Source organism: Tiliqua scincoides, chromosome 7 (genome assembly GCF_035046505.1).
Source record: "Tiliqua scincoides isolate rTilSci1 chromosome 7, rTilSci1.hap2, whole genome shotgun sequence".
Taxonomy (NCBI): Eukaryota; Metazoa; Chordata; class Lepidosauria; order Squamata; family Scincidae; genus Tiliqua; species Tiliqua scincoides.
In genome coordinates this window covers 77,875,910-77,902,557 of record NC_089827.1, presented here as the reverse complement: position 1 = coordinate 77,902,557, position 26,648 = coordinate 77,875,910, and the positions used below count along the sequence as shown (strand labels likewise).

At 46.6% G+C, this 26,648-nt stretch overlaps 1 protein-coding gene across 2 annotated transcripts in view; it reads right to left on the bottom strand.

Moving 5' to 3' along the window:
- RASSF3 (Ras association domain family member 3) overlaps positions 1–26,102 on the bottom strand; it is a 28,783-nt gene extending 2,681 nt beyond the window's left edge. The window contains exons 1-4 of one of the 2 annotated variants that reach the window (XM_066634541.1): positions 25,939–26,102; positions 7,579–7,686; positions 6,099–6,360; positions 766–881 (exon numbers count right to left, since the gene is read on the bottom strand). In XM_066634541.1, coding sequence (XP_066490638.1) covers positions 766–881; positions 6,099–6,360; positions 7,579–7,686; positions 25,939–26,052 — 600 coding nt within the window. In that variant the 5' untranslated portion in view covers positions 26,053–26,102. Of the gene's footprint in view, positions 1–765; positions 882–6,098; positions 6,361–7,578; positions 7,687–25,481; positions 25,651–25,938 lie in introns of those variants that run through there. The other variant, XM_066634542.1, reaches the window with a different exon arrangement.
- Positions 26,103–26,648: the final 546 nt, after the last annotated feature.

The window sequence follows — 26,648 nt, the reverse complement described above, 5'->3', positions numbered from 1 at the left end:
TGTAATGCAAGGTAAGTTTCTCAGCGACTAACATCACTGATTCTAATCCTCTATGGCAGCAAGTCAATGACAGCCGCTTCTCCACACCAGCTCCGAGGCAAACTGATTCAATTTATACCTCTACTCATCTCTCTCTTTTAGCAGTCACTGGGGACCCTACCTATTTGTCACATGAACGTCACAACCCCACTGCAACCCCTAAGAAACAGGCTTATCTGTCTGGAAACTGATGGCAACCAAGGAGCTCAACACAAAAGGCTATAGGCTCTGAGTGTTCTTCCTATAGTTTGGACCGTCAAGCATCCCCCTCATGTGCACACAAAGGCCTGGGCCTGAAAGTAGAGACAAACTCTTGACACCAACAAAATTGGGGCAAGAGGAGTAGGGCTAGCTCAACAGCTTGTACCACATGACACAGCAGGCCAAATGATGCAAACCCCCTCCCCTTATATGGCAATGCACCAGCCTCCACTTTTTTGGCCACCAGGATTAGAAAAGGAAGAGGGTGCAGAGATGAGGAGAAAGTGCAGAGGAGAGCAGACTGGTAGACTAGAGCACCCCCACTCTTTACTCTGCCACTCCAGTCTTTCCTCCTCTCTCATTCACTCCACCCCCTCTCTTCTTTCTCCAATGCTGAGAGAACAGCCCCACAGCCTCATGGATGAGCCAGCCCTGTGAATCCCCTCCAGCTACTTGTTTTGACATGTCTGTCCTGTCCTGCCTCTAGTACTCTTGACATTTGGGAGCAGAACAGATGCAACTCACCAAAACCTCTCCAGTTTCGTGCTCACGCAGAACAAAACTCAGCACATCTGTTTTGGGGCCTGCTACCAGGCGCAAATACAGAGGGTATTCTGTTTCTGAGAGTTTGCACACGTACACTGCAGACAAAGAAAAACAAAAAGTTACCCAAAAAAGTTCTCACACACACAGGTTTTCAGTTCAGCTGTGACCAAAAATCTGCCAAGGATCAAAACTAAGAACACAAAATGCCATACACAGAGGTGGGTGAAAATGGCGATAACAAAATAAAAACACCTAACATTGCTTTCTGAAATTCTCATTGTTGGGGGGGACCCAAAATTTGAAAACATTTAACCATTTTAAGAGGTAGGACGCTCAGGGCGGTCGGTAGGGCTTTTTCGGGTGCACAAAAAGCCCGCACTGCAGCTCTGCCTGCAAAGCCAGGCCTCCTCCAGCTCCTTGTGGTGTAGCATTGCTGGTCTCGCTGCCAGGTGGCAGGGATGTGGAGGTCCCACACACACCAACCAGATACCATCTCAAGGAGCACCAGTGGTTTAAGTTCCACTGGTTGAGAAACAGTGCCATAGAGTCAGTGTGCCATGAGAATAAAAACGCTGAAAATCACAGCTCTAATCTCCAAGAGTGGAACCATCACTATGCTCCAGCCTTCCCAGGATTCACTGTCACATTGTGCCATTTCAGAAGACAAGAACCAACTCGTTCAAGTAAACAAACACTTTTGTTTTCATGTTCAGGCTAATTTTATGGCTTTTCTTTTTGTACACTTTCTACTGTAAGTGTTGGCGATTTTGACTTGTTTTACAATTATGTTTAAGATACAATTTCAAAATGTTTATATCCTCTGGAGTGTTACTATGGAAAGGAGGTATAGCATTTTATAAGTAAATTATAAATGAAAAAGGAGAGCATGTTTGTTCGGGATGCTTAGTAATTGGATACAGCCCTGCCCAGATTGTAGTGCAATGTGCAATTAGGTCAAGATGAACAGTGCTTCATAATAAGGGCAGGGGAGGAGAGAAATCTAGGACTGTTTATGAGAGTGTCAGGTGAGTCTGTTCAACCCATGCACTCCACTCAGTGCCAGAACAAAAGCATGACCTTGTCTGTGCCCCACGGTAACTCCAGCTCACTTCCTACCCGTTGCATGAACACAATATACAAGAACCAACCAAATCTATTCAAGATAATCTGAACAGGGAGTAGAAGCTGGCTGCGTGGCACTGCCAAGCACTTCCCAACCAGCCTGGTATACAATGTACAAAGACAGTGTCTCCAACAGTGAGGCTGGCTTCCATTTCTGGGTTTTTACAAGCTAAGGAGCATGATGCCCCCCAACTCCCCTCTCTTACAAGTCATCTTCCATGTTTAGAGAAGGGGCAGTACCATTTTGTGAAAAATGAACAGTAAAATCTTACCACTAATCAAGGTTTTTTGTTGCCTTGCAACTTTAACGCTGTTCTATCAAGTTGCAGACAATAACAGAATCGTAATAAGCTAATTATCCTGAATGCATAACAAGCACTGCAAACATTGGTCCACCTCTTGCCTCTGATCAGATATCGATCTGTAGAGGGACTACAATCAAAGGTTTTGGAGTCTGTAGCTAGCTTGCCTAACAGCTCTGCTTAGTTACAAACCAAATAGTTCAACATGTTAATTTCATAATGGGAAACTTCAGAACATAAGAACAGCCCCACTGGATCAGGCCATAGGCCCATCTAGTCCAGCTTCCTGTATCTCACAGTTGCCCACCAAATGCACAAGGAAGTACACCTGATAACAAGAGACTTGCATCCTGGTGCCCTCCCCTGCATCTGGCATTCTGACATAGCCCATTTCTAAAATCAGGAGGTTGCATATATACATCATGGCTTGTAACCCGTAATGGATTTTTCCTCCAGAAACTTGTCCAATCCCCTTTTAAAGGCGTTCAGGCCAGATGCCGTCACCACATCCTGTGGCAAGGAGTTCCACAGACCGACCACACGCTGAGTAAAGAAATATTTTCTGTTGTCTGTCCTAACTCTCCCGTCACTCAATTTTAGTGGATGTCCCCTGGTTCTGGTGTTATGTGAGAGCGTAAAGAGCATCTCTCTATCCACTCTGTCAACCCCCTGCATAATTTTGTATGTCTCAATCATGTCCCCCCTCAGGTGTCTCTTTTCTAGGCTAAAGAGGCCCAGACGCTGTAACCTTTCCTCATAAGGAAGGTGCTCCAGCCCAGTAATAATTTTAGTTGCTCTCTTTTGCACCTTTTCCATTTCCACTATATCCTTTTTGAGATGCAGTGACCAGAACTGGACACAATACTCCAGGTGTGGCCTTACCACAGATTTGTACAACGGCATTAAAATGTTAGCTGTTTTGTTCTTAATAACTTTTCTAATGACCCCAAGCATAGAATTGGCCTTCTTTACTGCCGCCATACATTGGGTCGACACTTTCATCAACCTGTCCACCAACACCCCAAGATCTCTCTCCTGATCTGTCACAGACAGCTCAGAACCCATCAGCCTATATGTGAAGTTTTGATTTTTTGCCCCAATGTGCATGACTTTACACTTAGACATTGAAGCGCATCTGCCATTTTGCTGCCCATTCTACCAGCCTAGAGAGATCCTTCTGGAGCTCCTCACAATCACTTCTGGTCTTCACCACTCGGAAAAGTTTGGTGTTGTCTGCAAACTTAGCCACCTCACTGCTCACCCCTGTCTCTGGGTCATTATGAAGAGGTTGAAAAGCACCAGTCCCAGGACAGATCCTTGGGGCACACCGCTTTTCACCTCTCTACACTGAAAATTGCCCATTGACATCCACTCTCTGTTTCCTGGTCTCTGTTTCCCAGTTCTCAATCTAGGAGAGGATCTGCCCTCTAATTCCCTGACTGTGGAGTTTTTTTAGTAGCCTTTGGTGAGGGATCGTGTCGAACACCTTCTGAAAGTCCAGATATATAATGTCCACGGGTTCTCCCGCATCCACATGCCTGTTGACCTTTTCAAAGAATTCTATAAAGTTCAAGAGGCAAGACTTACCCTTACAGAAGCCAGGCTGATTCTCCCTCAGCAAAGCTTGTTTGTCTATGTGGTTTGAGATTCTATCTTTGATTAGGCATTCCACCATCTTACCTGGCATAGATGTTAGGCTGACCGGCCTATAGTTTCCCGGGTCCCCCCTCTTTCCATTTTTAAAGATAGGTGTGACATTTGCTATCCTCCAATCTTCTGGCACCGTGGCCGTTTTGAGGGACAAGTTGCATATCTTAGTCAAGAGATCTGCAACTTCATTCTTCAATTCCTTAAAAACTCTTGAGTGGATGCCATCAGGGCCCGGTGACTTATTGATCTTTAACTTATCAATGAGGTCTGAAACATCTTCTGTTTTAACCTCTATCTGACTTAATTCCTTGGTCAGGAGGGGCCGTTTGGACAGCAGTATCTTGATTTGAAGAAATGGTTTTGCTCTTGGTGATTATGGTCTTGGTTCTTTCAATTGCCTTGATTTAACTCAGTTTATCCTGTTCATCTAATTTTCACTGCACTCTAGTCTCAAAATATCTCCTTATTAGTCCTCAATTCTCAGGTCAGTCTTGGGGAGAGTAAAAACAAATTCCTTTTCTGATTCACCCATTAAAAAGGCATCACTGACATGTTCAGATGATACAAAGCTGAGAAAGGGAGCTGACACCCTGGACGACAGAAACACGATTTGAGACTAGGTTTGGCAGTCACAATCACTGTGCACAGATCAACAAGATGAAGTTCAACAGAGACAAATGTGAAGTCCTGCACAATTAAAAAAAACAACAAAAAAAGGTACAGGATAGGGAGAGACCTGGTCTGGCAGCAGCATGTGTGAAAACGAACTAGGTATCTTACAGCCCAATCCTTTGTCCTTCTCTGCTGGCAGGAGGAGCAGGAACACTGTTACAAACATGCCATAAGCGACATTGCGCCAGCGTGGAGCTCCGTCTTGCCAGAGCAATGGCCAGCACCTGCCGCAGCAAGTAAGTGCTCCTGCAGGACAGTGAAAGAGCACGGGGACTAGTGTGGATCAGGTCTGGGAGGGGGCAGGAAAGGCAGAGGAGGCCTCTGCCATATTCTACCCCCTCCCAATATCTGAGTAGCCCCACAGAGGCTGCTGGGGCTTTACCTTTCGTCCCCTTACCCAGGATAAAGACCTAGCAGCCACAATTTCCATGCTAGATGCCGTGGAGGCTGCATTACACACCACAGCATGGGGGAATTTGGTTAGAATTGGGCTAACCAAACGAAACACAAACTGAACCTCAGGCAGCAGTGTGACGCACCTGCAAAAAAGTTAATGCAGTATTGGGCTATATTAGTAGAGTTGTAAGAACAGTCCAGTTGATGAGAAGTAACAGTTCCACGTTATTCTGTACTAGTTAGATGACCTCATCTGAAATACTGTATCCAGTTCTAGGCATTACATTTTAAGGAGGACACCAATAAGCTCGGTTCGAATGAGGACAACAGCCAATCCCGACCACTGCTGCAGGAGCACATGCTGCATCCAGCACAGGGTAGGGTGCAGTCCCAAAGGTCTCCTCTAAATCAGGGAACATTTGTTCCCTTGTTCAAGGGTAAACTTCTGCTGCCCAAATGGTTCTACTCGGACTTGTGCCAGTGATTTTGCTGGTACAAACCTGAGTGGACCTGACAAGGCTGATCAAGACTGGGAAGGGGGTAGAATATCTGTGGTGCCACTGATACTGTCCCCTTCCTGGCCTCAACACGTGACCCCACCCTAGTCTCTGCCCCATTCTGCCCACTCCCTGCCTACAATGACTGTGCTAGCTCACAACCTGGTTGCGCTCTATGGAATTTCGCCTTTTGTGACAGTCATCAACAGGATGTGCTGCCAGAACATGAGTTCCAGCAGTGCAGCCAACCCACAGGATTGGGCTCTTTAGATGAGGAAGAGTCTGGAAACCAAATCCCACAGGAAATGGTTAATGGAACCTGATTTGTGTAGCCTGAAGAAGAGGAGGCTAAGGGGGCGGGGGAGACACGACAGGCATCTACAAGTATCTGAAGGGATGTCGCAAAGAAGAAGGGGAGGACTTACTCTTTGTAGTTCCTGAGAGCCGGACTAGAACCAGAGGAATGAAACTACAAGGAAGTGCATTTAGTCTAAGACAAGAGGAAGACCTTCCCAGTGACAGTCTGGGGGGGGGAGGGCAAGGGGTCAAAAACCCAGAGCACCACACCTGTGGGAAAACTGGAGGTACCGTTAAGGGTGCTGCGGAAGCCTCAGAAGGCTTTCAGAGAGCTCCAGAACATCGCACGAGGCTCTGTAAAGCTCTGAAAGCATACCTTGGTCTTCCTTGTGACAGCGCTTGTAAAGTGCAAACTTGGCAGGATTATCGGCCACCAGAAACTTCTTCAGCAAGGCTTCAATCACTTCACGGACAGTGTTAACGCTGCTGATATGAAGCGTATTCATGCAGCCTTGGGGCAGATAAAATGGCGCCTCGTTGTGGTTGTCAACAACGTGACAGACGTGATTCTGTACCGTGATGGGTCTGCACAGTTCCAGCTGCACTTTGATGAAGCCAGTGTATCTGCCATTGGAGTGCTGCAACAGAACAAGACACAGCTTGTGACAAAAATCATTTCACAGCCTTAAAGTAGTTGGGAAGACATATTTCCCATACTTGCTTTAAAAGCCAAAGACCGATCTGACCATCAGAAAGAATGGGTGAGTCAGCCCAGTCTTCAATTCTTAATAACAAGAATACAAGGGGCAGGCTCATATCCGTAGATTCAATTACCCAGGTCCACGGACCCCTCCCCCCCGGGAGGTGAGGGGAACAACTTCTGGTTTTTCCAAAAAAATTAGAAGTCACATTTATTTTACTCTAAGCTTCATTCTGAGCCGGGCAGAGGCTGCAGGCAGACGTGCATGTCCTCTGCTGGGCTCAGAAGACCCTTCGGAGGCAAAGAGGGTGGAACTCCCCTCGTCTCCAGAGGGTGGGGGCATTCCCTTTTATCCGAAGTTTTGCTTAACTGCAGGAGGTTCCAGAACAGATTCCCCACAGATACCGGGGCACGCATGTAATAATTTTTATAAACAAAAAAAATAGCATTTTTTACTGTGAAACCATTACAGGTAGACAGACTTTAGCACTGGCCTCCCACAGCAATTCCAATTCCAATCATGTCGCCAACTGAAACTTTTTTGTTACTGTAAATAGTACAGGGAGAGCCTGATCAGGAGTGGAACTGAGGCAGGGGCAAAATGCTAAGCTATTCTCTTCACGCCCAGGCCCATTCCCCTACTTAATTTTTTTTTTAAGGGAAAATTGTAACATTTGGTTCTCAGACCTCCTCCATCAACTCAGTTTGGGCAAATGGCCACTTCCCTCCCATTATGGCCATTCCACCCAGTCATTCTGCAACAGTGGATGCCAGAACTTGCAAAATTTCATCTTCCCTTCTTTGTTTTGTGTTCTATCAGTCAGACTGCAAGCCATTACGACCAGTCCTCACTGCTGTACAGGAGTACTTCAAATACTTAATTCTTGAAGGACAAGAAATGGGTATTAATAATACACTATTATAAATAATATTTATATACCACTTTTAAACAAAACAGTTTAAAGTGGCTTACATAACAAAATGAAAGAAAAAATGGTTCCCCCTCCCCAAAGGGCTCACAGTCTTAAAAAACACAACCCTCCCCCCAAACAAACATGCACACACGAGAAAAGATGCAATGTCAAAAACACAGTGATGATTCAGCATGCCCCCATTATATACTCCCACAATAACACCTATACGAGGTAAAACTTACCAAGGTCATCTTTAGCTTGTCAGTTACATCAGAATTGTACATATGGACTTTTTCCTTGATAGCTTCTTTCGTGAGGTAATTGTGAGTTTCTCTCTCTTTCTGAACATCCTATAGCAAAACAGATAGTTTTTATAGCCATTTCTTCCTGTACAGTGCCTATTTTTTATGTGGATACTATTACTACATTTTTCAGTATTTTAGAACCTGCCACAAAAGTTGACACTGAAAGATGCTCGCTCCAATTCTCGTTCCATAATACAAGACAGTGGAATTAAATACCACAAGGGATGACTGTGGATGAGACAGAGATCAGAAACACAAATGACTCACTCTTCCATGCTCTGTGCACCTTGAAGGTATTTACTAAAAAGCACACCTCTGGGCTTTGGTAAAAGGATGTGTAGGTCAGTTGTGTTCCTACCTTCTGTCTCATCCAAAGACACCCCAAAAGCAACCAACTCCAGATATGATCGACAGGAGTACAAATCCCTGTGTACCCTTACCCAAAGGAGATGTCTGCAACTGCCCCCCCACAACGTAGGATGCAACAACAGCCATTTTAGCACTGCTGCATTGGCGGGGAGGGGAAAATAGGATTGGGCTCTTAGTTACAGATGAGTATATTTGCAAAGGACCGGTAAATGCATTGTGTGTAGTGGCAGGAAAGGGCAAGACTGACATGCCCAATTTAAGGTTGCTCAGTTGCAAAGATTACTGGGTGAAATTGGGATGCCTTAGTAGGAGGCTAACATTCCTGCCTCAGCTCTTTGAAGAAAAGCAGATTTAAAAGTATTGAGTGTATTGAGTTTGTGTTTGTTATATTTGTTGTTTGTTTTTATTTTGGAAAAAAAAATTTTTTTTAAAAGAAAGGCTGCAAATAACTACTATTTAAAGACACTGGTTTTTTGTTTAAAAGGCATTTTCAAGAAAAATTAATTGCAAATAATTCCTTTAGTGTCCTGCCACCCCAAAAGAAACACTTTACCATCCTTCAAATGGTGACATTATTCATGTTTTTCTCCCCCAAATGTAACTCCATCTACCAAATGACCAAAACCAACATGATAAGCTACAAATTATATATCATCGTAGGTTACTTAAAAAAACAACATGTATTGGACATCCAGTACCAAGATATAGCTTGGTTTGAAAAAGTAAGGGATAGAGATCATCCCTGTCTGTCCGTCCCCCCCAAAAAAGCTTATTCCATGTGATATATTGAGTTTCACAATCCTCTGTACATCTTTCCCCTAGGCATGGGATACCTCCCAAAAAGCATTGGTTTCTAATATGCACTGAAAATGAAATGCTATAAATATATTTCCATCATTAGCACAAATACCATATATAGTCTGAAGCCCTCTCAGCTCTCAGTTTTAATAACCAAGAGGATTTCTTTAATAGCCTTAACTTGAAAACCTTCTAGGCAGGCACTAGTAATACAGGACTAAAATAACTCAGACATGGTCAGGAACTGCATTGAACATTACTATCTTCCAGATAAACTGTTTCCACTTTAACTATTATGAGTATCTAGACTCCAGCTCTCCTTCATCTCCTGTGTAGGCTGGACCATAAACTTCCAAGACTGCCCTTGAACACTATGGGATTATTCAACAGCTGTTGAATAAGATAATAGAGGTAGCATCTCTCAAAACTCTCATGCTTTAAGTATCACTTGATCTGGTCACATCATTGGGGAGTTCTGTGTCCTTAGTTTTGTCACTGACGTTCTTACAGATAAAGGGGTTAAGACAATGACTAAACAGGCATCCTCCTATTTATCCCCCGCATGCACACCTGACAAGGAATCAGTAGCCTAGCTGCAGGGAGGGTGGTGCAGTAAGTATTGCAAGCGCCATAACGCGCTGTGTAAGCAGCCCCTCCCACTCATTGTCGGGGACAGCGATTGCCCAGAATGGGTCTGATGGAGAGTGGAAGAGGCTACTTACACTGCAAGTTGGGGTGCCTGAAATACTTACCACACAGCCTCCCCTGTAGCTATGCTGCTGCAACCCCAAGGAATCCCAACCCAGCTACATATAAACCAGTCCATATGCTCTTTCCTTTAAAGGGGGGGGGGGATGTAGCCTACTTCAGTTAATTCAAAATAAAGTGAACCAGTACACAACTGGTCTGTTCCTGACAGCAAGACTTCTATGCTATATTCAAGTCACTGATCCAGTTTATCACAATCTCATTCCAAAACCCGTCCTGTCAGACCCTATATGGCTGTGCTTTGACTGCTGGCACACGACCCAGTTCTAAACAGAGCTGGTTGTTTAAAGTTGGAAGACAAAGCGCAAGAGCAGCACCGAGAGTCCTGGCACTTGATATCTAGCAGGAGGAACCTCAGGTTTTATACCTCTTTTATATAAAAGGGGGGAGGGGAATTTCGTTTTGCTGGAATGAGCCTTTCAGACACATTCAGGCTGCAATCCTATGCACACTTCCATAGGCAAAAGCCCAAATTAACACATTGGGGTTGACTTTTGAGTAGACCTGGATAGGATTGTCTGTCAGGTGGTCTTCTGTAGATGGTTCACAGTGTCTTGGAAAATCAGACATAAATACATTCTCTGATGCCCCTCTCTGGTTGGCATTTGGTCCTTTGTGACAAAGAGCACAGGCCCAAACTTTGAACATTTATCTACCAGGTTTTGCATTTCCCTCTTCTCAAAAGAGCATAAGAAGAGCCCCACTGGATCAGGCCACAGGCTCATCTGGTCCAGCTTCCTGTATCTCACAGTGGCCCACTTCTTCCCCAGGATGCTCAAGGTGGCACATCTGTGGCACAGAGAGAGAGAGACACACACACAGCAACTTGCCCCAAACCAGCCAACAAGCACTCAAAACCTTCTGTCCACTATTGAACAATCCTGGCTGGAAATTGCAGAAATTCCAGGTGTGTTCACAAAGAAGTGGTTATTCCAGGCTATGATGCAAAACAGGTATATTGCAGGTGTCATTACCAAAAGGGTAATCATTACCTGGTTGCTTAAATATCTGGTCTCTTTTCTGCTCAAGAGGCAGAACCGCTACTCAAGAAAATGTGTTCACAGAAAGCTGAGCACAGCACAGAGTTTTTGCCCGACTGATGCCTTCTGCAATGGTATGTGCAGAGCTAGCTAGTGAGGCTACAGCAGTACAAAACAGAATGGGGGGGGGGAAGTGTGGCAGGAAGAGAAGGCAGCTGCTTCAAGCCGCAAGGTGCAAGTGGGAGGAGGGAAGAACTGGAGGAGTCCATGCAGAGAGCAGTATTTACATGGGTCATTGTCGTACACTTAGGTCTCACGCCCAGGATTTTGGGGTGCTCAGAGTTGTTGGTTCTGAACCCTAGAGCCCTCAAAGATCCCTGTTTGGTAGTACTGCCACCACCCTGTAAGAGCCAGTGCCTCAGTCCAGGGAACCCGAGACCCTCTAGGCTTAACTAGATCCCTTGTAGGCACTGAGCACTTTCTTTACTTAAAGTCTCAGTCCTCAAGTTTTTAGTCCACAATGAGGATTTTTGGTAGCTTGCTGAACGGCTAGGCAGGATTCTGAACCTTTGTCCTCAACAGACAATGAACCAACATGGTAAAAAGATTTTCTACTTTATTAAATACATAGGGTTACTAAAAGTTACAAAAGGCAGCAAATGCTAGAGGCATAAAACTTCTAGGAAACATATCAGCATAAAAAAACAAAGCTAACTGGCTAACTCTATTAATCTCTGACTCTCACCTGGATCAGCTTCTTTTGTAGATCCTCAGTTACCTAAGAGGCCACATGGTCCTGGTGGGGCAGGATGTGCACCCACCTCCTCTCTCACCAAGAGACCCTGTCCTCCAGAAGTGGGGCTGGAAGCTCGCCCTCTCAGCTCTTCCCTCCCCCCTGGAGATCTGCAGCTGCATTCCATCCTTCATGAGCATCTTTCTGGTTGCCTAGGTGCTACATAATCACCTTCCACTGAGTTGTAAATCCTAGCAGCTAGGAAATGCAAGTCACTTCTGTGTTACTGTTTTAGCTTGGTTCAGGCCTTGCAATGCTACTAGGCCTGAACTGTACATATCCATGACAGTCATCCAGGAGGAGTGCATCAGTCAAGGCCTTCTGCAAGTGCCAGGAAGGCAGGGGAGAGAACATATTTTCCTATACTGATAAGAGCAGAGTGGGCAAGGAGAGGGTGATGCTGGACAGGAATACGAGGATTTCCATGCTCTTCTTATTCAGTCCAAAATGAACCAGAGCACTCAGCAGGGGCTACACGGGTTTAAGGTATAATCCCACCCATTCAAGCAGAAAGGCCTAGGAGGATGCAGGTCGCTCAAAGGGCTCTTTCCAGTCCTTGTAAAAAAATTTTCCCCACATCAGCCCACAACACGCACATCTGTCTTGCTGAAAAGCATGTGCCAACTAGCCAGGGCTGGAGCCAGGCGGCAGGCAGCACGGTGTTTTAATGCCGGCAGTTTGCCATCTCTGGAGTTAGACAATCCTCTCTTTGGACAGAGCGCATGGCATCTTTCAGTTGCAAGGGGCAGAAACTTCACAGAATAGCCACACACTGCTACTCCTAAAGAGCAGCACACCTTCAGAGGTCTGACCCCTCATATGAACCATTTCCTCTTAAAGGAAGAGGCAGGTCAGGCACAGAGTCACCTGAGTATGCAGAAGAGAAACTGGGGGCTGCAATTCAATTTGGGTACAAACTATTACATTCTACAGGCAATGGGGATCTTCTGATATTGGACAAATTGCTGGCCCATGTGTGGGACTGATTATCTGTTGCTTATAAGGCACATGTGAATCCCAAACATCTCTTTGGAGAAACAGCAGCAGCAGACACCTTGAGGGTTTAGCTAGGAGTCACTCAGACTCAGAAAGAACTTTTGTAGCCACACCCAACTTCCTTGGGAGTGGACCACAGAAGTCCTCTCAAGTCATGGAGACCAGCAGGAACTGCCCAAAGCAGGATGATCAACTCCTTTGTGTTTCAAAGCTTTCTCCAACTGTTTCGCCCTACTCAATCACTACAATCAGATCCAGGTACAACATAAACAGGGCTTTGTTTTCTGTATGCAGTCCTTAAGACTCTATTGTGAAAAACTGTATTTAATGTGTGTTTTTGTGCCTGGAAAATACACAAGGACTGTACACTCTGCCACTTGCCTGGCCAAGTCATGCTAAATGGTCCAGAGCACAGACAAGGCATTCACTCTCAGTGGCAATGATTGCATTTTGCACTGCCTCACTTATGAGGGACCCCACTGCAGCTTTGCAATGGCGGCACTGCAACATAGTCCCAAGGTCTACACTAATTATGATGAGCAGAAAATCCCCAGCAGCTTTAAAAGCTATTTATACAGCAATCTGCAGGAATGTACGGTGGAAGCAGCAATGGCCAACGTGTTAAGGAGGAGATGCAGAGAGGTTGCGGCAATCATCACATCTGAGCTACTCTCAGGAATGAAAAGTCTGCTTCAAGGTCTGCTGCAGCAGAAGTGAAACTAAACAAAAACCAAGACAAAGTAGGTACATTGCTCTTGGACAAGAGCCACTGAGTCAGGTTGTAAACAAAAAAGTTATTCTAACAGCTCCGGAAAGAGGCCATCAGGAAACACAGCAAGCAAGAGGGGCTTTGTTCTTGAGGGTACATGGAATATTGTGTGCTCATTTTTGTATCACAGAGTCCAGCACTTTTTTCCTATTTTTTAAGCAGCAATTTCCCTATTTGCATGCACAGGAAATCAAAAGGCACAAGGAAATGCTGCTGCTCCACCTTTCCTTAAGTCAAACATTAAGTTTTCAAAGTAGAACATCAGAAGTTCACCATTAAAGTGACAAGAGTCTTATAAATGGTAATCACTTATCAACATTTGAAAAGCTGGATGCAGATGATTTTTTACTGAAGTTGATAATCAGATCTCAACAACATACAGGTTTAAAGCACAGCTGATTTTTTAAAAATTACTTTTCATTTTCTTTCAAGGATAAGAAGCAAAGCCAAGGATTTGTGTTTCCCTGTTATTACTTACAGTTATGAAGACTGCAACTCTGCATTTTATAAAGATTTTCAAATTAAATGTCAGCAATTGCACCACCAAATTCATGCACATAGTTAACATAGGAAACTAATATCACCATCTTATGGATGTTTATTTAGAAGCAACTGTCAATGAGGCTTTCTCCCATGTAAGTGTGCAGTCTGTAGTTCTATGCACAAAAGTCCTGCTGAACACAGCGGGCCTTAGAATCACAGGAAGTCAGAATTGGAAGGAACCTTGGAGGCCCCTGGATCAGGCAACAATATCCCTGATAAATGACTGTACACCCTCCACCTGCAAAAGGAGAGCGTACGACTGGACAAGGCAGATGGTTCCAATCTGTTGCAAAGCAGAATTACTCTGGAGTCAACAGGCGTCAGAGCGCACTGTAAAATGAGCAATCCCACACTCACCTAATCCTGCGTCCTAATACTGGTCAATATTCCCAACAACTAGAACTTATAGCTTTAGTGAAGAGCTGCATCAAATAAGGCAGCACAGCAGTCCAAATGTTTTGACCACTCCCCCCCCCCCCCCCAGGCCAGGTATCTTGGACTTTATACCTTGAGCAAGATCCATTTTTAGCAAACAATCCCAAGCATGTTGGGGAGAGTGGGACAAATCTCATCTCATCAGCTGAATATTCCATACATCTGCTCTGGTATGCTCACTTAAATCAGCCATTTTCAACCACTGTGCCGTGGCACACTGGTGTGCCGTGAATGGTCCCCAGGTGTGCCACGGGAATTTGGTGGAGGGTCATTTATTAATAGGACCATTGAGGATATGAGCCCCCACCAATAGCAAGTTGTGCCTAGTCAATTGTCCAGAAACTGATGGTGTGCCTTGACAATTTTAGTACCTTACATAAAAACATAAGAACAGCCCCATTGGATCAGGCCAGAGGCCCATCTAGTCCAGCTTCCTGGATCTCACAGCGGCCCACCAAATGCCCCAGGGAGCACACCAGATAACAAGAGACCTGCATCCTGGTGCCCTCCCTTGCGTCTGGCATTCTGACATAGCCCATTTCTAAAATCAGGAGGTTGCGCATACACATCATGGCATGAAATGGATTTTTTCTCCAGAAACTTGTCCAATCCCCTTTTAAAGGCATCCAGGCCAGATGCCATCACCACATCCTGTGGCAAGGAGTTCCACAGACCAATCACACGCTGAGTAAAGAAATATTTTCTTTTGTCTGTCCTAACCCTCCCAACACTCAATTTTAGCGGATGTCCCCTGGTTCTGGTGTTATGTGAGAGAGTAATAAGCATCTCCCTATCCACCCTGTCAACCCCCTGCATAATTTTGTATGTCTCAATCATGTCCCTCCTCAGGCACCTCTTTACTAGGCTGAAGAGACCCAAATGCTGTAGCCTTTCCTCATAACGAAGGTGCCCCAGCCCAGTAATCATCTTAGTCGCTCTCTTTGCACCTTTTCCAATTCCACTATGTCTTTTTTGAGATGCGGCGACCAGAACTGGACACAATACTCCAGGTGTGGCCTTACCATAGATTTGTACAACGGCATTATAATATTAGCCGTTTTGTTCTCAATACCCTTCCTAATGATCCCAAGCATAGAATTGGTCTTCTTCACTGCTGCAGCACACTGGGTCGACACTTTCATCAACCTGTCCACCACCACCCCAAGATCTCTCTCCTCATCTGTCACAGACAGCTCAGAACCCATCAGCCTATATCTAAAGTTTTGATTTTTTGCCCCAATGTGCATGACTTTACACTTACTGACATTGAAGCGCATCTGCCATTTTGCTGCCCATTCTGTCAGTTTGGAGAGATCCTTCTGGAGCTCCTCACAATCACTTCTAGTCTTCACCACTGGGAAAAGTTTGGTGTTGTCTGCAAACTTAGCCACCTCCCTGCTCACCCCTGAACGGTGTCATCTTCAATTCAAATGTATACAATGAATTGAACTGGTAAATGCAATTTAACACTTGCCTACTGACAGTGGAGTAATTCCAGTAGACAGCTGACTATTGGGCCTAACTAACAACAGTGAACACTGCTACATAAAAAAGCATATTCACAATCAGAAAGGTTGTTAACAGAACAAATCTAATCCAAATAACATCCTGCCAAGATGAAACACAAGTTATGTAGACAATTGGAAGCGGAAATATGTAGAGAGAGGGTTTGTTATTTTTTGCCAACAAAGGATGCACCAAACTATTTTTCTTTGAGCTTTTCTTCATAGCGGAGAGGTCATTCAATATTTTTGCAAGTTAAGTTTCATCTCTGAGCATCAATTCATGCTGTGCATGACTTGGGAGATCACCACCGAACTGGCAAAAACCCAGATTCCCCTTTGAACAAGCCCGTTTCCAAAGCTTATTATCAATGGCTCCCATCAACCAGGTGCCAACCTGCTAATTAATAGCCCAATCCTGAACAGTGTGTGCCGGCGGTGCAAACTGCTTCAAACTTAAGGCACGTTTGCAGGCCCTAGGGCCAGGCAAGCGCCAGAGCTCCGCCATTTGGCAGTCACAAGGACTGCCATGCTGCAGAGAGATAGGTGGGGGTGTGGGGGGAGGTGTGGAGGAGGAGTTCCAGAGAGGGGGGAGGTGGGCAGAGTGTGGGGAGGAGGTGTTCTGGGGGGAGGGAGTGGGTGGGACAGAGACAAAGCTACACCGGATCCTGAGGCTCGCCACTCGACACAAAGGTTGGCGGTGAATCAAATAGCCCCATGGTGGGGCTACGCGCTTTACCAGGGAGAGGGGAACGGAAATCCCCCTCCTGAGGAGCTGCCGGCAACTGCCCTGAGCATGCAGGATGCAGAGGCAGCCATTTTTGGCCCTACTGCAGCCCTGCACCCTGGGCAGCTCAGGACTGAGCTGTAAAAAGGTTAGACCATTCACAAGGAAGCTGTTTTTACCCCTCTATGGTAACCAGAGAGTTACACAGCACATCCCAACATGAGGCTGTTCTTTCTATGAAATGGAACAGTCTTAATCCCACGCAAGTCACTTGTACCTTCTACAGGCAGATTCAAGTAAGAGTATTTTCATAATCCCCAATGACTGATGGCAAGTTACTATATCCTATTTTTAGGTCTTGTTCTTCTAACAGTCAAATTATTACGTTGATAAATGAAGCAGGACTCAGAGGGAAAAGCTTGCAGGATAAAACCAAACATGCTCCATTTTCATATTAATATGGTTTGTCCTTTATTACAATTAGTTAGAGCTGAAGTGTTGTGATAGAAAAATCCAAAATTCATCAGGGTAACTGCAATAACTTTCAAGCCTGTCTCTAGACAAGAACAGCATTTAATTTAACACTGCCCATAAATTTGGAACAACATTCTAGGCAGTGTCAGACCACTCCATAAATTGCTTTCATTAATCCTGCAATGCAAGATCTTTTCCTGTCTTCATATTGGGTTCAGAACTTTCCTTTCTCCAGTCTGCTTATACAAGAGTGCTCCATTGTCTATGCTCTCCCCACCCATTGCTGTCCCATAACTAGGAAGTATATGATATAAATGTCACAGTCCCGGAGCACATCAAAATGTTAAGGCTGGTCAAATGACCAGACAAATATTGACACTTGATTGCTTATTATCGGGTTACATTTGCCTGTGATCAAGTAGGGATCAAGGCAAGGATCCACACATTTTGGTGTGGCTTGGCAGCCATTTGCTGAGTTGCCACCAACTTCTTGAAGGAGTCATCCCTGTATGAAAGGAGCTAGCTGGGAGCCCAAAGAGGAGGAGGAGAAAGTTAAGTGACTTTGGCCACAAAGTGCTCCAGAAATATTGGTCAAAGAGTAGCATACAAGCGACTGACATACAAATAAACCCACATCCCCCCAGCTGAGACTTCACTGTGGCTGGGCGAGGACACCGTCTCTTCTCCCAGGCAGCCACGCCCAGAAGAGGAAGCACGAACAGTGTTCAATGGCCATCTGTGCCAATTCTGCCATCCTTCTTTCCGTCTGAACCTGGTACACAGGTATTGCTGATGTAGTATGGCCTTTTTCACTTACAAATCAGGGCATGTGACCTGATGATGCTTTACAGCAGTTCTGCTCAACTGCAATCCAAAGTTTCACTCCTTTATTATTTTTAACCCATGCACTGCCCAACTGAATCAAGGCATTTAACAGTTATAATGAAAGCCCTCTTTAGAACCAAAGCCTATATATGGAGGTTCACTCCCCAAAATGTACTGAAATAATCAGTACATTTTTGTACTGATAATCAGTACATTTTTACCTTTGTAAACTGAAGTTAATATCTGCTGGCTACACTAGCTTTATATAGGAAATCAGCCAATTAGATCATACACCTGGCTGAACACCCAAATGCTGTGTTTTTATAAGGGCAAAGAGGGGAACTTGTTCAAATGGCAAATATCCAATCATAAAATCCAAGCAAATCTTTTTTTTCAAAGATGTAGAATCGTGAAAGACAAGGTTGAAAAGGCCCTAACAATAATTCTGTTGAAGTGAAGTCAAATCCAGACATAGATAATAATTGGGAGGTCAATTTGAAAGTTTAAATGGGTTAAGAACCACTGAAAATTAATAGTGCTCATGCAGCCACATTGGTTTGGGGAGTGAAACAGTTTGCTTTATCTTGCATACTGCAAATCCTAAAATTACCTGTACATTGACTTTATTTGAAGAAGTAAATGACCCTAGAAAGACTTAACAGCAGAGTCTCTCTCTCACCATTGCCAGACCAGTTACAGCCCCTGCAACAAGCAAAAGACCCTACTGACAGCATAACAACCAACAAAACCATGTCCTCCTATTGTTTTATTTATTTACTCATTTTGCACCCTACTTTTCTCCCCAGGTGGCACCCAAAGCAGCTTACAGAGCCATAAAAAAATTACAGTTTACAATATTAACATTAAAACACCTTTAAAACATTACAAATAAAACACAGACCAGCAGTAACAGCCACCTCTTAAGAAAGGACTATACAACCTAATCTACATGACATCCCAATAAAAAACCTGCAGACATCTAATACTTAAAAACCCACGAACTGAAAAGGTTAGTCTAAAGAGAAACATCTTTCGAAAGCGTCTAAGGAGTAAGCAGTTCATAAACTGAGAGGGAGGGTCTTGGTGCCACTAGTGGAAAGGCCCTACTTCTGTCACTGCTCCTCCCATTTCCATAAACAATGGCACCTGTAAGAGTGCCTTCTCCAATTACCTGAGGAGATGAACAGGATTATACAGAAGAAAGCAAGTGATCTTTCAAATACCCTGGCCCCAAGCCATGTAGGGCTTGAAAGGTCAACACCAGCACTTCAAATTTGGCCTGGAAACAAACCGGTGGCCAGTACGGCCAGCAGAGCAGTGACCCAACAGAGCTGAATCGCCTACCTCCGGCAATCACAAGAGTCACCACACTCTGCACAAACTGCAGTTTCTGAACCATTTTCAAGGGCAGCCCTAAACAGAGTGAATTACAATAGTCTAATCTTGATGTCACCATAGCATGGATCACCGTGGCGAGGTCCAAACAATCCAAACATGGTCGAAGCTGGCACACCAGCCAAAACTGGGCAAAAGACTCCTTGGCCACAGCCACCACCTGGAAATCCAGGAGCAGCTGCGAATCCAGGTAAAGCCCCAAACTGCAGACCTGCTCCTTCAGAGGGAGGGCAAGTGCATTCAGAGCAGCACCATATTCTAGCACCTGCACTGTGGATTTCCAAACCAACAGAATTTCTTTCTTGACCAGATTTAATCCCTGTTTGTTAACCTTCATCCCAGTTCCAACCACCCCCAGGCAACGATCCAGGGCCCCAAAAGCCACGCTGGTATCTGGTGAAAAGGACAGAGCTGGGTGATCAACATACTGATGGTACCCCACCCTAACCACCCCACCTGGTGGACAAAGCTAGCTGAGACCTACTCCACCAGCCTCATCTAACCAGATCTCCATACTACCCAGCAGGTTGGCATCCTACTTTAGGATTAAGGTTGAGATCCTGGATGTGTAGGTTTTATTATTTACTGAACTGGTGTTCAAAAGCAGCGGCTGCAGGTTCAAGGAATCACTGCCCAGTTCAGTCATCAGAGAGGGACCAGAAAGAGGAACAATCTGTCTGTGATGGACCCTCCTTCTCTTGGAACAGCCTGTCCAACCCCCACTTCCATGTCTCCCATGGTCCGTCACTCTCGTAACAGTGGTACCCCTCTCCACTGCCAAGCTCCCTCATGAAAAGAAACACAAACTCTCCCAACAGGGCCCATCTTCTGAGTCCATCTAATCAACCACCGGCACAGCAAGCAGAACATACCACCTACATAGATCACGCATAAAAAATGACAGGAGAAGGGGACCAATTTGCCAATGAGCAGTCAGTCATCAATCCCAATGGATCCAGGCAGCAGGAATCACACAATCCCACTTCATGTCAACCTTTCATCAGCTCACCCCCTCTCTCAGGGGCTCAGGGTTCACTCCCAGTTCTCAGTCCTGAATCCTGAATCTTTACTTCCAGCCCATCAGTCCCATATCACTGAAGCTGCTGCTGCTGCTGCTACTACTACTACTACTACTACTACTTGCTCGCTCTCTGCCTGTTCTGTTGGGACACAGCAGGTTCCTCTTTTAAATAGAAATGGATCATCGGGAAGATGTTATTTGGCTCCTTAACCCAAGGTGGTTCTGGAGTTACTCAATGCTCCACAAGCAACAAGGTGGATACTGATGCTGACAACTGAATGTAAACTCTATGAAGTCAAAAAATCTCTACAGCACAATCCTATGCATGTTTCCTTAGAAGTAAGTCCCATGGAGTTCAGTGAAACTTGCTCCCAGAAGATGTACCAATATCCAATTTCATGGTCATGACTCTCCTTATTACAATATTGGTACAACCTTCCTTTACCTCTCCAATGCCACTCAACAGAGGCTGCCTTTTCCCTACAGCCTGGTGAGTATTTTCAACACAATAAAGATTTTATTCCTTCTTTACAGACAGGAGTGAGACCATTTTGATTGCCTCAATCAAAATTTTGATTGCCATTTTGTGCCAAAGTGCTTAATAAAGCATCTGTGAACAATCCCCATAAGATTACATTTACCCATTTTTGTCCAGCCCACAGATATACACGTTTGATCCCTTTTGCATATATGCAACATTGTGCAGAAATAGCTTAATTCAAGTTCACAATGTTAGCAGTATACCAAGTTTGCCAAACCAAGTCAGCTTTTAGTGCAGACTGGGATTTGGGATGCATGTTAGGCAGAACTAAGATGGCGGAGTTCATCCCTGCAGTTCAGCAAACTAAGGACTGGATCTTGATTTCCCACTCTAGGACCATCTGGGAAGAAGGATCTCTGCCCTTAGGACACACAGCCTCCTCTGCATCATGGGATGAGCTCCCAAGCACACTGCAGCCTTCTTCCACTGAGACTAGAGGCTCATGCTCTTATTTCTTACACTGGGAAATAACCAAATTGTACAGGACTTTCTCAATAACTTCTGAAGTTAAAACAAAGACAGATCTGTGTACACTCACGCACGCAGCAGAAGTGCCAACAATCTACAGTGCCAACTCCACCAGGATAGCATGGGCTGGGCACTGTAACTGGAGTGCAAGCAGATGGGTGGAGTGATTTAGATTTGCTGCTTCCTCTGACCTCAGTGTCAAAGTGCTCCTCCCCTACGCCAAAGGGAAATCCAGGCACACAAACTGCAGAAGCAGGAACAACACAGGCTTCCTTAACAAAAACAAATACTGGAGCCCACACAAAACTCCCTTTCTTCAGTGCCCCTTGAGCATTACAAAAACAATTCAGGTGCTCAAAAGGAGAGAGATATTATTCCAACTTTGCTCTTGCTGTGTGGAGGAGAGGAAGAGAGCTTAAGACCAATTCATTAAACTGGTGACACATTGAATTACTCAATTTGCATTACAGTTCAGCCTGTGGAAGTCATATGGTTGTTTAAGTACATTCCTGGGTTATAGTTCATGATGCATGTGTGGGGAACATGTAGAAAACTACTACAAGACTACTCCACTGGGCTACCACACAACAGCCACTGATCAAGCAAAAGCTGCTCAGTTCCTTAATTAAAAACAGTTGTTGGCAACCTTCAGTCTCAAAAGACTCTGGTATCGCGCTCCGAATGGTGGTTCTGGCACAGCGTCTAGTGTGGCTGAAAAGGCCAATTCGGGAGTGACAATCCCTTCCACACCGGGAGCAAGTGCAGTCTGTCCCTGGTCTGTCTCCCTGGCTGTGGGCCTTCCTTCTTTGCCTCTTTGCCTCAGACTGTTGGCCAAGTGTCTCTTCCAACTGGGAAAGGCCATGCTGCACAGCCTGCCTCCAAGCGGGCTGCTCAAACAGTAGTCAGCAAACAATTGTACGTGCCCAGGCATTTATGCACAACTTGCCATCCAATAAGACAACAAACTTCCGTTTTACGGCATGAGAGAATCAAAAAGAAAAAACTTACTAAACACCTATGTACATGCTGCATGCACAGCTTTCAATAATGCTACCTTAAAAAATAAAGATTAACAAAGTACAGTTATAGTGTGGCAATGCTGGGGTCAGAAAGAAAAGAACCCAAAGGCCAAGGTTTCATTTTTAAATTTTTCATTTTTAAATTCATGAATTTTAAATTCATTTTTAAATTACCTACCAGTAAGTTGTGGAAAGGGACGTGGTAGCGCCGCTGGTTAAACTGCTGAGTTGATGAGCCTACTGACCATGAGGTTGGCAGCTCAAATCGTGCAATGAAGTGAGCTCCTATTGCTTGTCCCACCTCCTGCCAACCTAGCAGTTTGAAAGCATGTAAAAATGTGAGTAGATAAATAGGTACCACCTCAGTGGGAAGAGGCGTCTAGTCAGCTACAAACTAGTAGTTTGCTGGCTACAAACCTTTAGCTCCTAAGGTGTGAATACGGAGCATCCTAACTTAGGCTGCAATCCTATCCATACTCATCTGGGAGTAAACACAATTAACTATAATGGGGTTTACTTCTGAGTAGACATGTATAGGATTGGGCTTTAAATTCCACTGTGGTGATGCAGCAGTGCTGGTGCAGGCTGTATACCACAAGGGATTTTTGGCCACTGGAGTCATCCTCAAGGTACCCCAGCACTGCTGGGGTCAACTTGCTATGGGTCAACTCAGACTTGCATCCGCTCAATCGCTGGCACAAGTCTGCACTGACCCAGTAAGGCAGCCACGATTTGGCACAGTGCTCCATTCCACCCACTCCTCCCCCGTTCTGCCTTCCCCTGCCCCGTTCCAACCCCTGCATGGTCTTATCTGCTCCAATGGGTCTTTGGCCATCCACTGGTGTGCAAGATGCCATTCCAACCTCCTTGTCAGCAGCCCGAAAGCACTTATCAGCAGAGCCCGCTTTGCAATTGCTATAAAAGAGCCTTCACCACAATGGGCAGCACACGGGCGCCTGGCCAGCCAGCACAGGATTGGGCCACAGTTCATTTTTTATAGTAGTAAGGTTTTCCTAAATTCCAAGGCCCTTGGTCCAGCCTGTCATACTGCCTCACCTGGCAGGTTCTGCCCACCTATTTCTAAAAGGCTGCAAATACCTTGAAATAGAACCATCCCACTGGTTTCAACATCCTGAAGGGAAAACTGAGAGGCTGAAGATGGAGACCCCAGCTGTAAAGAGCCAGGGTGGTGTAGTGGTTGGAGAGGTGGACTCAGACTTGGAAGATACAGGTTCAAATCCCCCCTCAGCCAGAAAGCTTCCTGGGTGACCCTGGGCCAGTCACTTTCTCTCAGCCTCACCTACTTCACAGGGTTGTTGTGAGGAAAAAATATGGGGAGTGGCCTGTACACCGCCCTGAGCTCTGTGGAGGAAGGGCAGTATGAAAATGTGATAAATAAATAAAGAGCAGCATCTTCTTCATCAGCACTGGCACAAATGGTCCCACAGGGAGCCCGTCACTGCACTGCCCCTAAACCCTCCACATGTGGGATCCCAGAAAGCCTCACAGCACTCTGGCTCAGCTAGGCCAGCATCATCCTTCTGTCAAAAACACACAGCTCGTTTTGCAGAGGATTCTTGTGGCTTGGGGCAGCAACGTCCCAAACTCTGCAGATGCCTGACACATGCAAGGCGCAAAGGCCTTTGCTAGTCTGCATACGTGAAACGTCCTAATATTTAGTCAAAACAGGAATTTCTCCCACAACTCTTGGACTCGGGACTCTTCAACTGTCACACTCACTCCATCTGCCTCTCTCATATTCTACCAAGAGTCACGAGTAAGCCCATGTTCTGCCAGACATCAATGCTTCCCCTGCCACATCCACACAGCAGCAACTGGGCCCTCCTCCTTTCCTCCACCGTGACCTTTGCTCCTCCAGGTCCCCAAAGATCTCCTGTTCTCTTTAATGACTTCCTTTCAGATAACTCCCTCCCAGGCCATCTGCACAAAGCACTTTTTCCCCTGGCCTTCAAACCCTGGCTCACAGTTCACCTCTTCCACAGACCCTTTGACTTGAGCCTTCAAAGGCAAGGGATGAATGCGCTCCACACAGATCTACCCTTATCACCCTTTGCTGCCTTCCCTCCATTTTCTCCCTTTCCCCCAGCCTAAATTCAGACTGTGACTCTGATTTATTCTTATTTATTGTTTATTAACAGTACTTTTTACCCCACCTTTCTCCCCAGGGGACCCAAGGCAGCTTACAAAAAGAGGTAGAAGTACAAAAAAAATAAAATCACTTTTAAAAGCAAATTACATAATAAGCTAAAGCCCCTAAACATTAAAGTAATATAAAAACAACATTAAGCCACTACTACAATAAAGCACAGGAACAGCAGTGACCATCTCATAAAAGAGGACCCAGCCTGTAAAGTGAGATGTCAATTCAAATCGCGGAGAAAACAGAAGGCCTTTTTTTATGTTGAAACAAAAATGTGTTCATGATGTGTCTTCAAGGAGCATCTTCAGGGAGGGACCAGTTCTTAAATCAAGAGGGAGGGAGTTCCATAAGTTGGTACCACTAGAGGGAAGGCGCTATTTCTTGCCACTGTCCCTTGCACCTCCCTAGGCAGAGGCACTTGCAAAAGGGCACTCCAATGACCTGAGGAGAAGGGTCAGATAGTATGGAAGCAGGTGGTCCCTCAAATAAGAACATAAGAACAGCCCCACTGGATCAGGCCATAGGCCCATCTAGTCCAGCTTCCTGGATCTCACAGCGGCCCACCAAATGCCCCAGGGAGCACACCAGATAACAAGAGACCTCATCCTGGTGCCCTCCCCTGCATCTGGCATTCTGACATAGCCCATTTCTAAAATCAGGAGGTTGCGCATACACATCATGGCTTGTAACCCACAATGGATTTTTCCTCCAGAAACTTGTCCAGTCCCCTCTTAAAGGCATCCAGGCCAGATGCCATCACCACATCCTGTGGCAAAGAGTTCCGCAGACCAACCACATGCTGAGTAAATAAATATTTTCTTTTGTCTGTCCTAACCCTCCCAACACTCAATTTTAGTGGATGTCCCCAGGTTCTGGTGTTATGCAATACCCTGGCCCCAAGCCATATAAGGGCTTCAAAGGTCAAAACTAGCACCCTGAATTGGGCCTGGAAACAAATTAGCTGCCAGCGCAAGTGTCAGAGAAGTGGGGCAACAGAGTCAAACTGCCTGCCTCCAGCGAATACACAGGCCAGTGCATTCTGCAGTAACTGCGGTTTCCAAACTGGCATTTGGAGCCAGCCTACTTCTGAAATCAGGAGACTGCACATACACATCATGGCTTGCAACTTGTGATGGATTTTTCCTCCAGAAACTTTTCCAATCCCCTTTTAAAGGCATCCAGGCCAGACGCCGTCACCACACCCTGTGGCAAGGAGTTCCACAGACCAATTACACTGATAGAAATGTTTCCCTTGCCTGTTCGAACCCTCCTGCCGCTCACTTGCGGTGGATGCCCGGAGAGGGAAAAGCACTCTGGAGTGCCCGCCAGCAGCACGCCCAGCTGGGCCGCAGAGCACCGGTGGGCAAAGCAGGCCAGGGCAAGCACGTGCCAAGGCCACACTTGCCGGTCCTCCACGCAGCCGCTGACCTCGGCCGAGTCAGGCTGGACCAGCAGCGCAGCTAGAGGGGGACGGAGCGCCACGCTCTGCGCGGAGCCCCCTCCCCTCCGGAGGCACCGCGGGCCGCCAGGGGGTCGGGGCACCCAGAGGTCCTCCAGCCGCGCCTCGCTGCTCCGGCCACGCACGAGGGGCTGCCGGGCGGAGGCAGCCGCGCCCGGGGAGCGCCGCGCAGGAGTGCCGTCCGCAGCCGGCACCCGCCCCACGTGGGGAGCGCGGCCGTCTGCCCGCGGGCAGGGACGGGCCGCCGCACTGACCTTGGGGCCGGCGGGCGGGCCCCTGCCGGGGGCGCCGCGGAAGAAGGAGGTGCGGGCGGTGAAGAAGAACTCCTCGCTCTCCGACTCCTCCCAGCTGCTGTAGCCGCTGCTCATGCTGCCTCCGCCGCCGCCGCAGGGGCCCGCCGCCGCCTCGCCTCGCCTGCTCGCACGCCCGCCTCGCGGCAGCGCCGCCCCCGGCCTGCCGGCCTGGCCCCTCCCCGCAGGCACCGGGCGGCCTCCAGCGCGCCACCTGCAGAGCGGACCTCGCTCCTCCCGCGCGCCCGCCGCACACCACGGCCTCCCGCAGTCCTTCAGCCCAGCCGCGCCTCCGGGGAGGAAGCCCGGGGCCTCAGTGGGCCTTGCTCCTGAGGAGGCTGCAGGGGGCGGGGCCGTCAAGCCGAGAGCCTGCAGGCCTCGCGTGGCGGCGGTGCTTCTGGAAGGACTCCAGCGGGGCGGCCCTGCCTCACCTGCTCCTCACACAGCAGCAGTGCTTCTCAAGGGACTTCCACGGGCCTCCCCACCCACCGCACATCCCTGGCCAGAGGAGCTCTGCGGGTCCTTCCTGGTGTGCGGGTCCTTTATCTGGTGTGCTCCCTGGGCATTTGGTGGGCCGCTGTGAGATACAGGAAGCTGGACCAGATGGGCCTATGGCCTGATCCAGTGGGGCTGTTCTTATGTTCTTAACTACAATTCCCAGGAAGCCTTGCAGG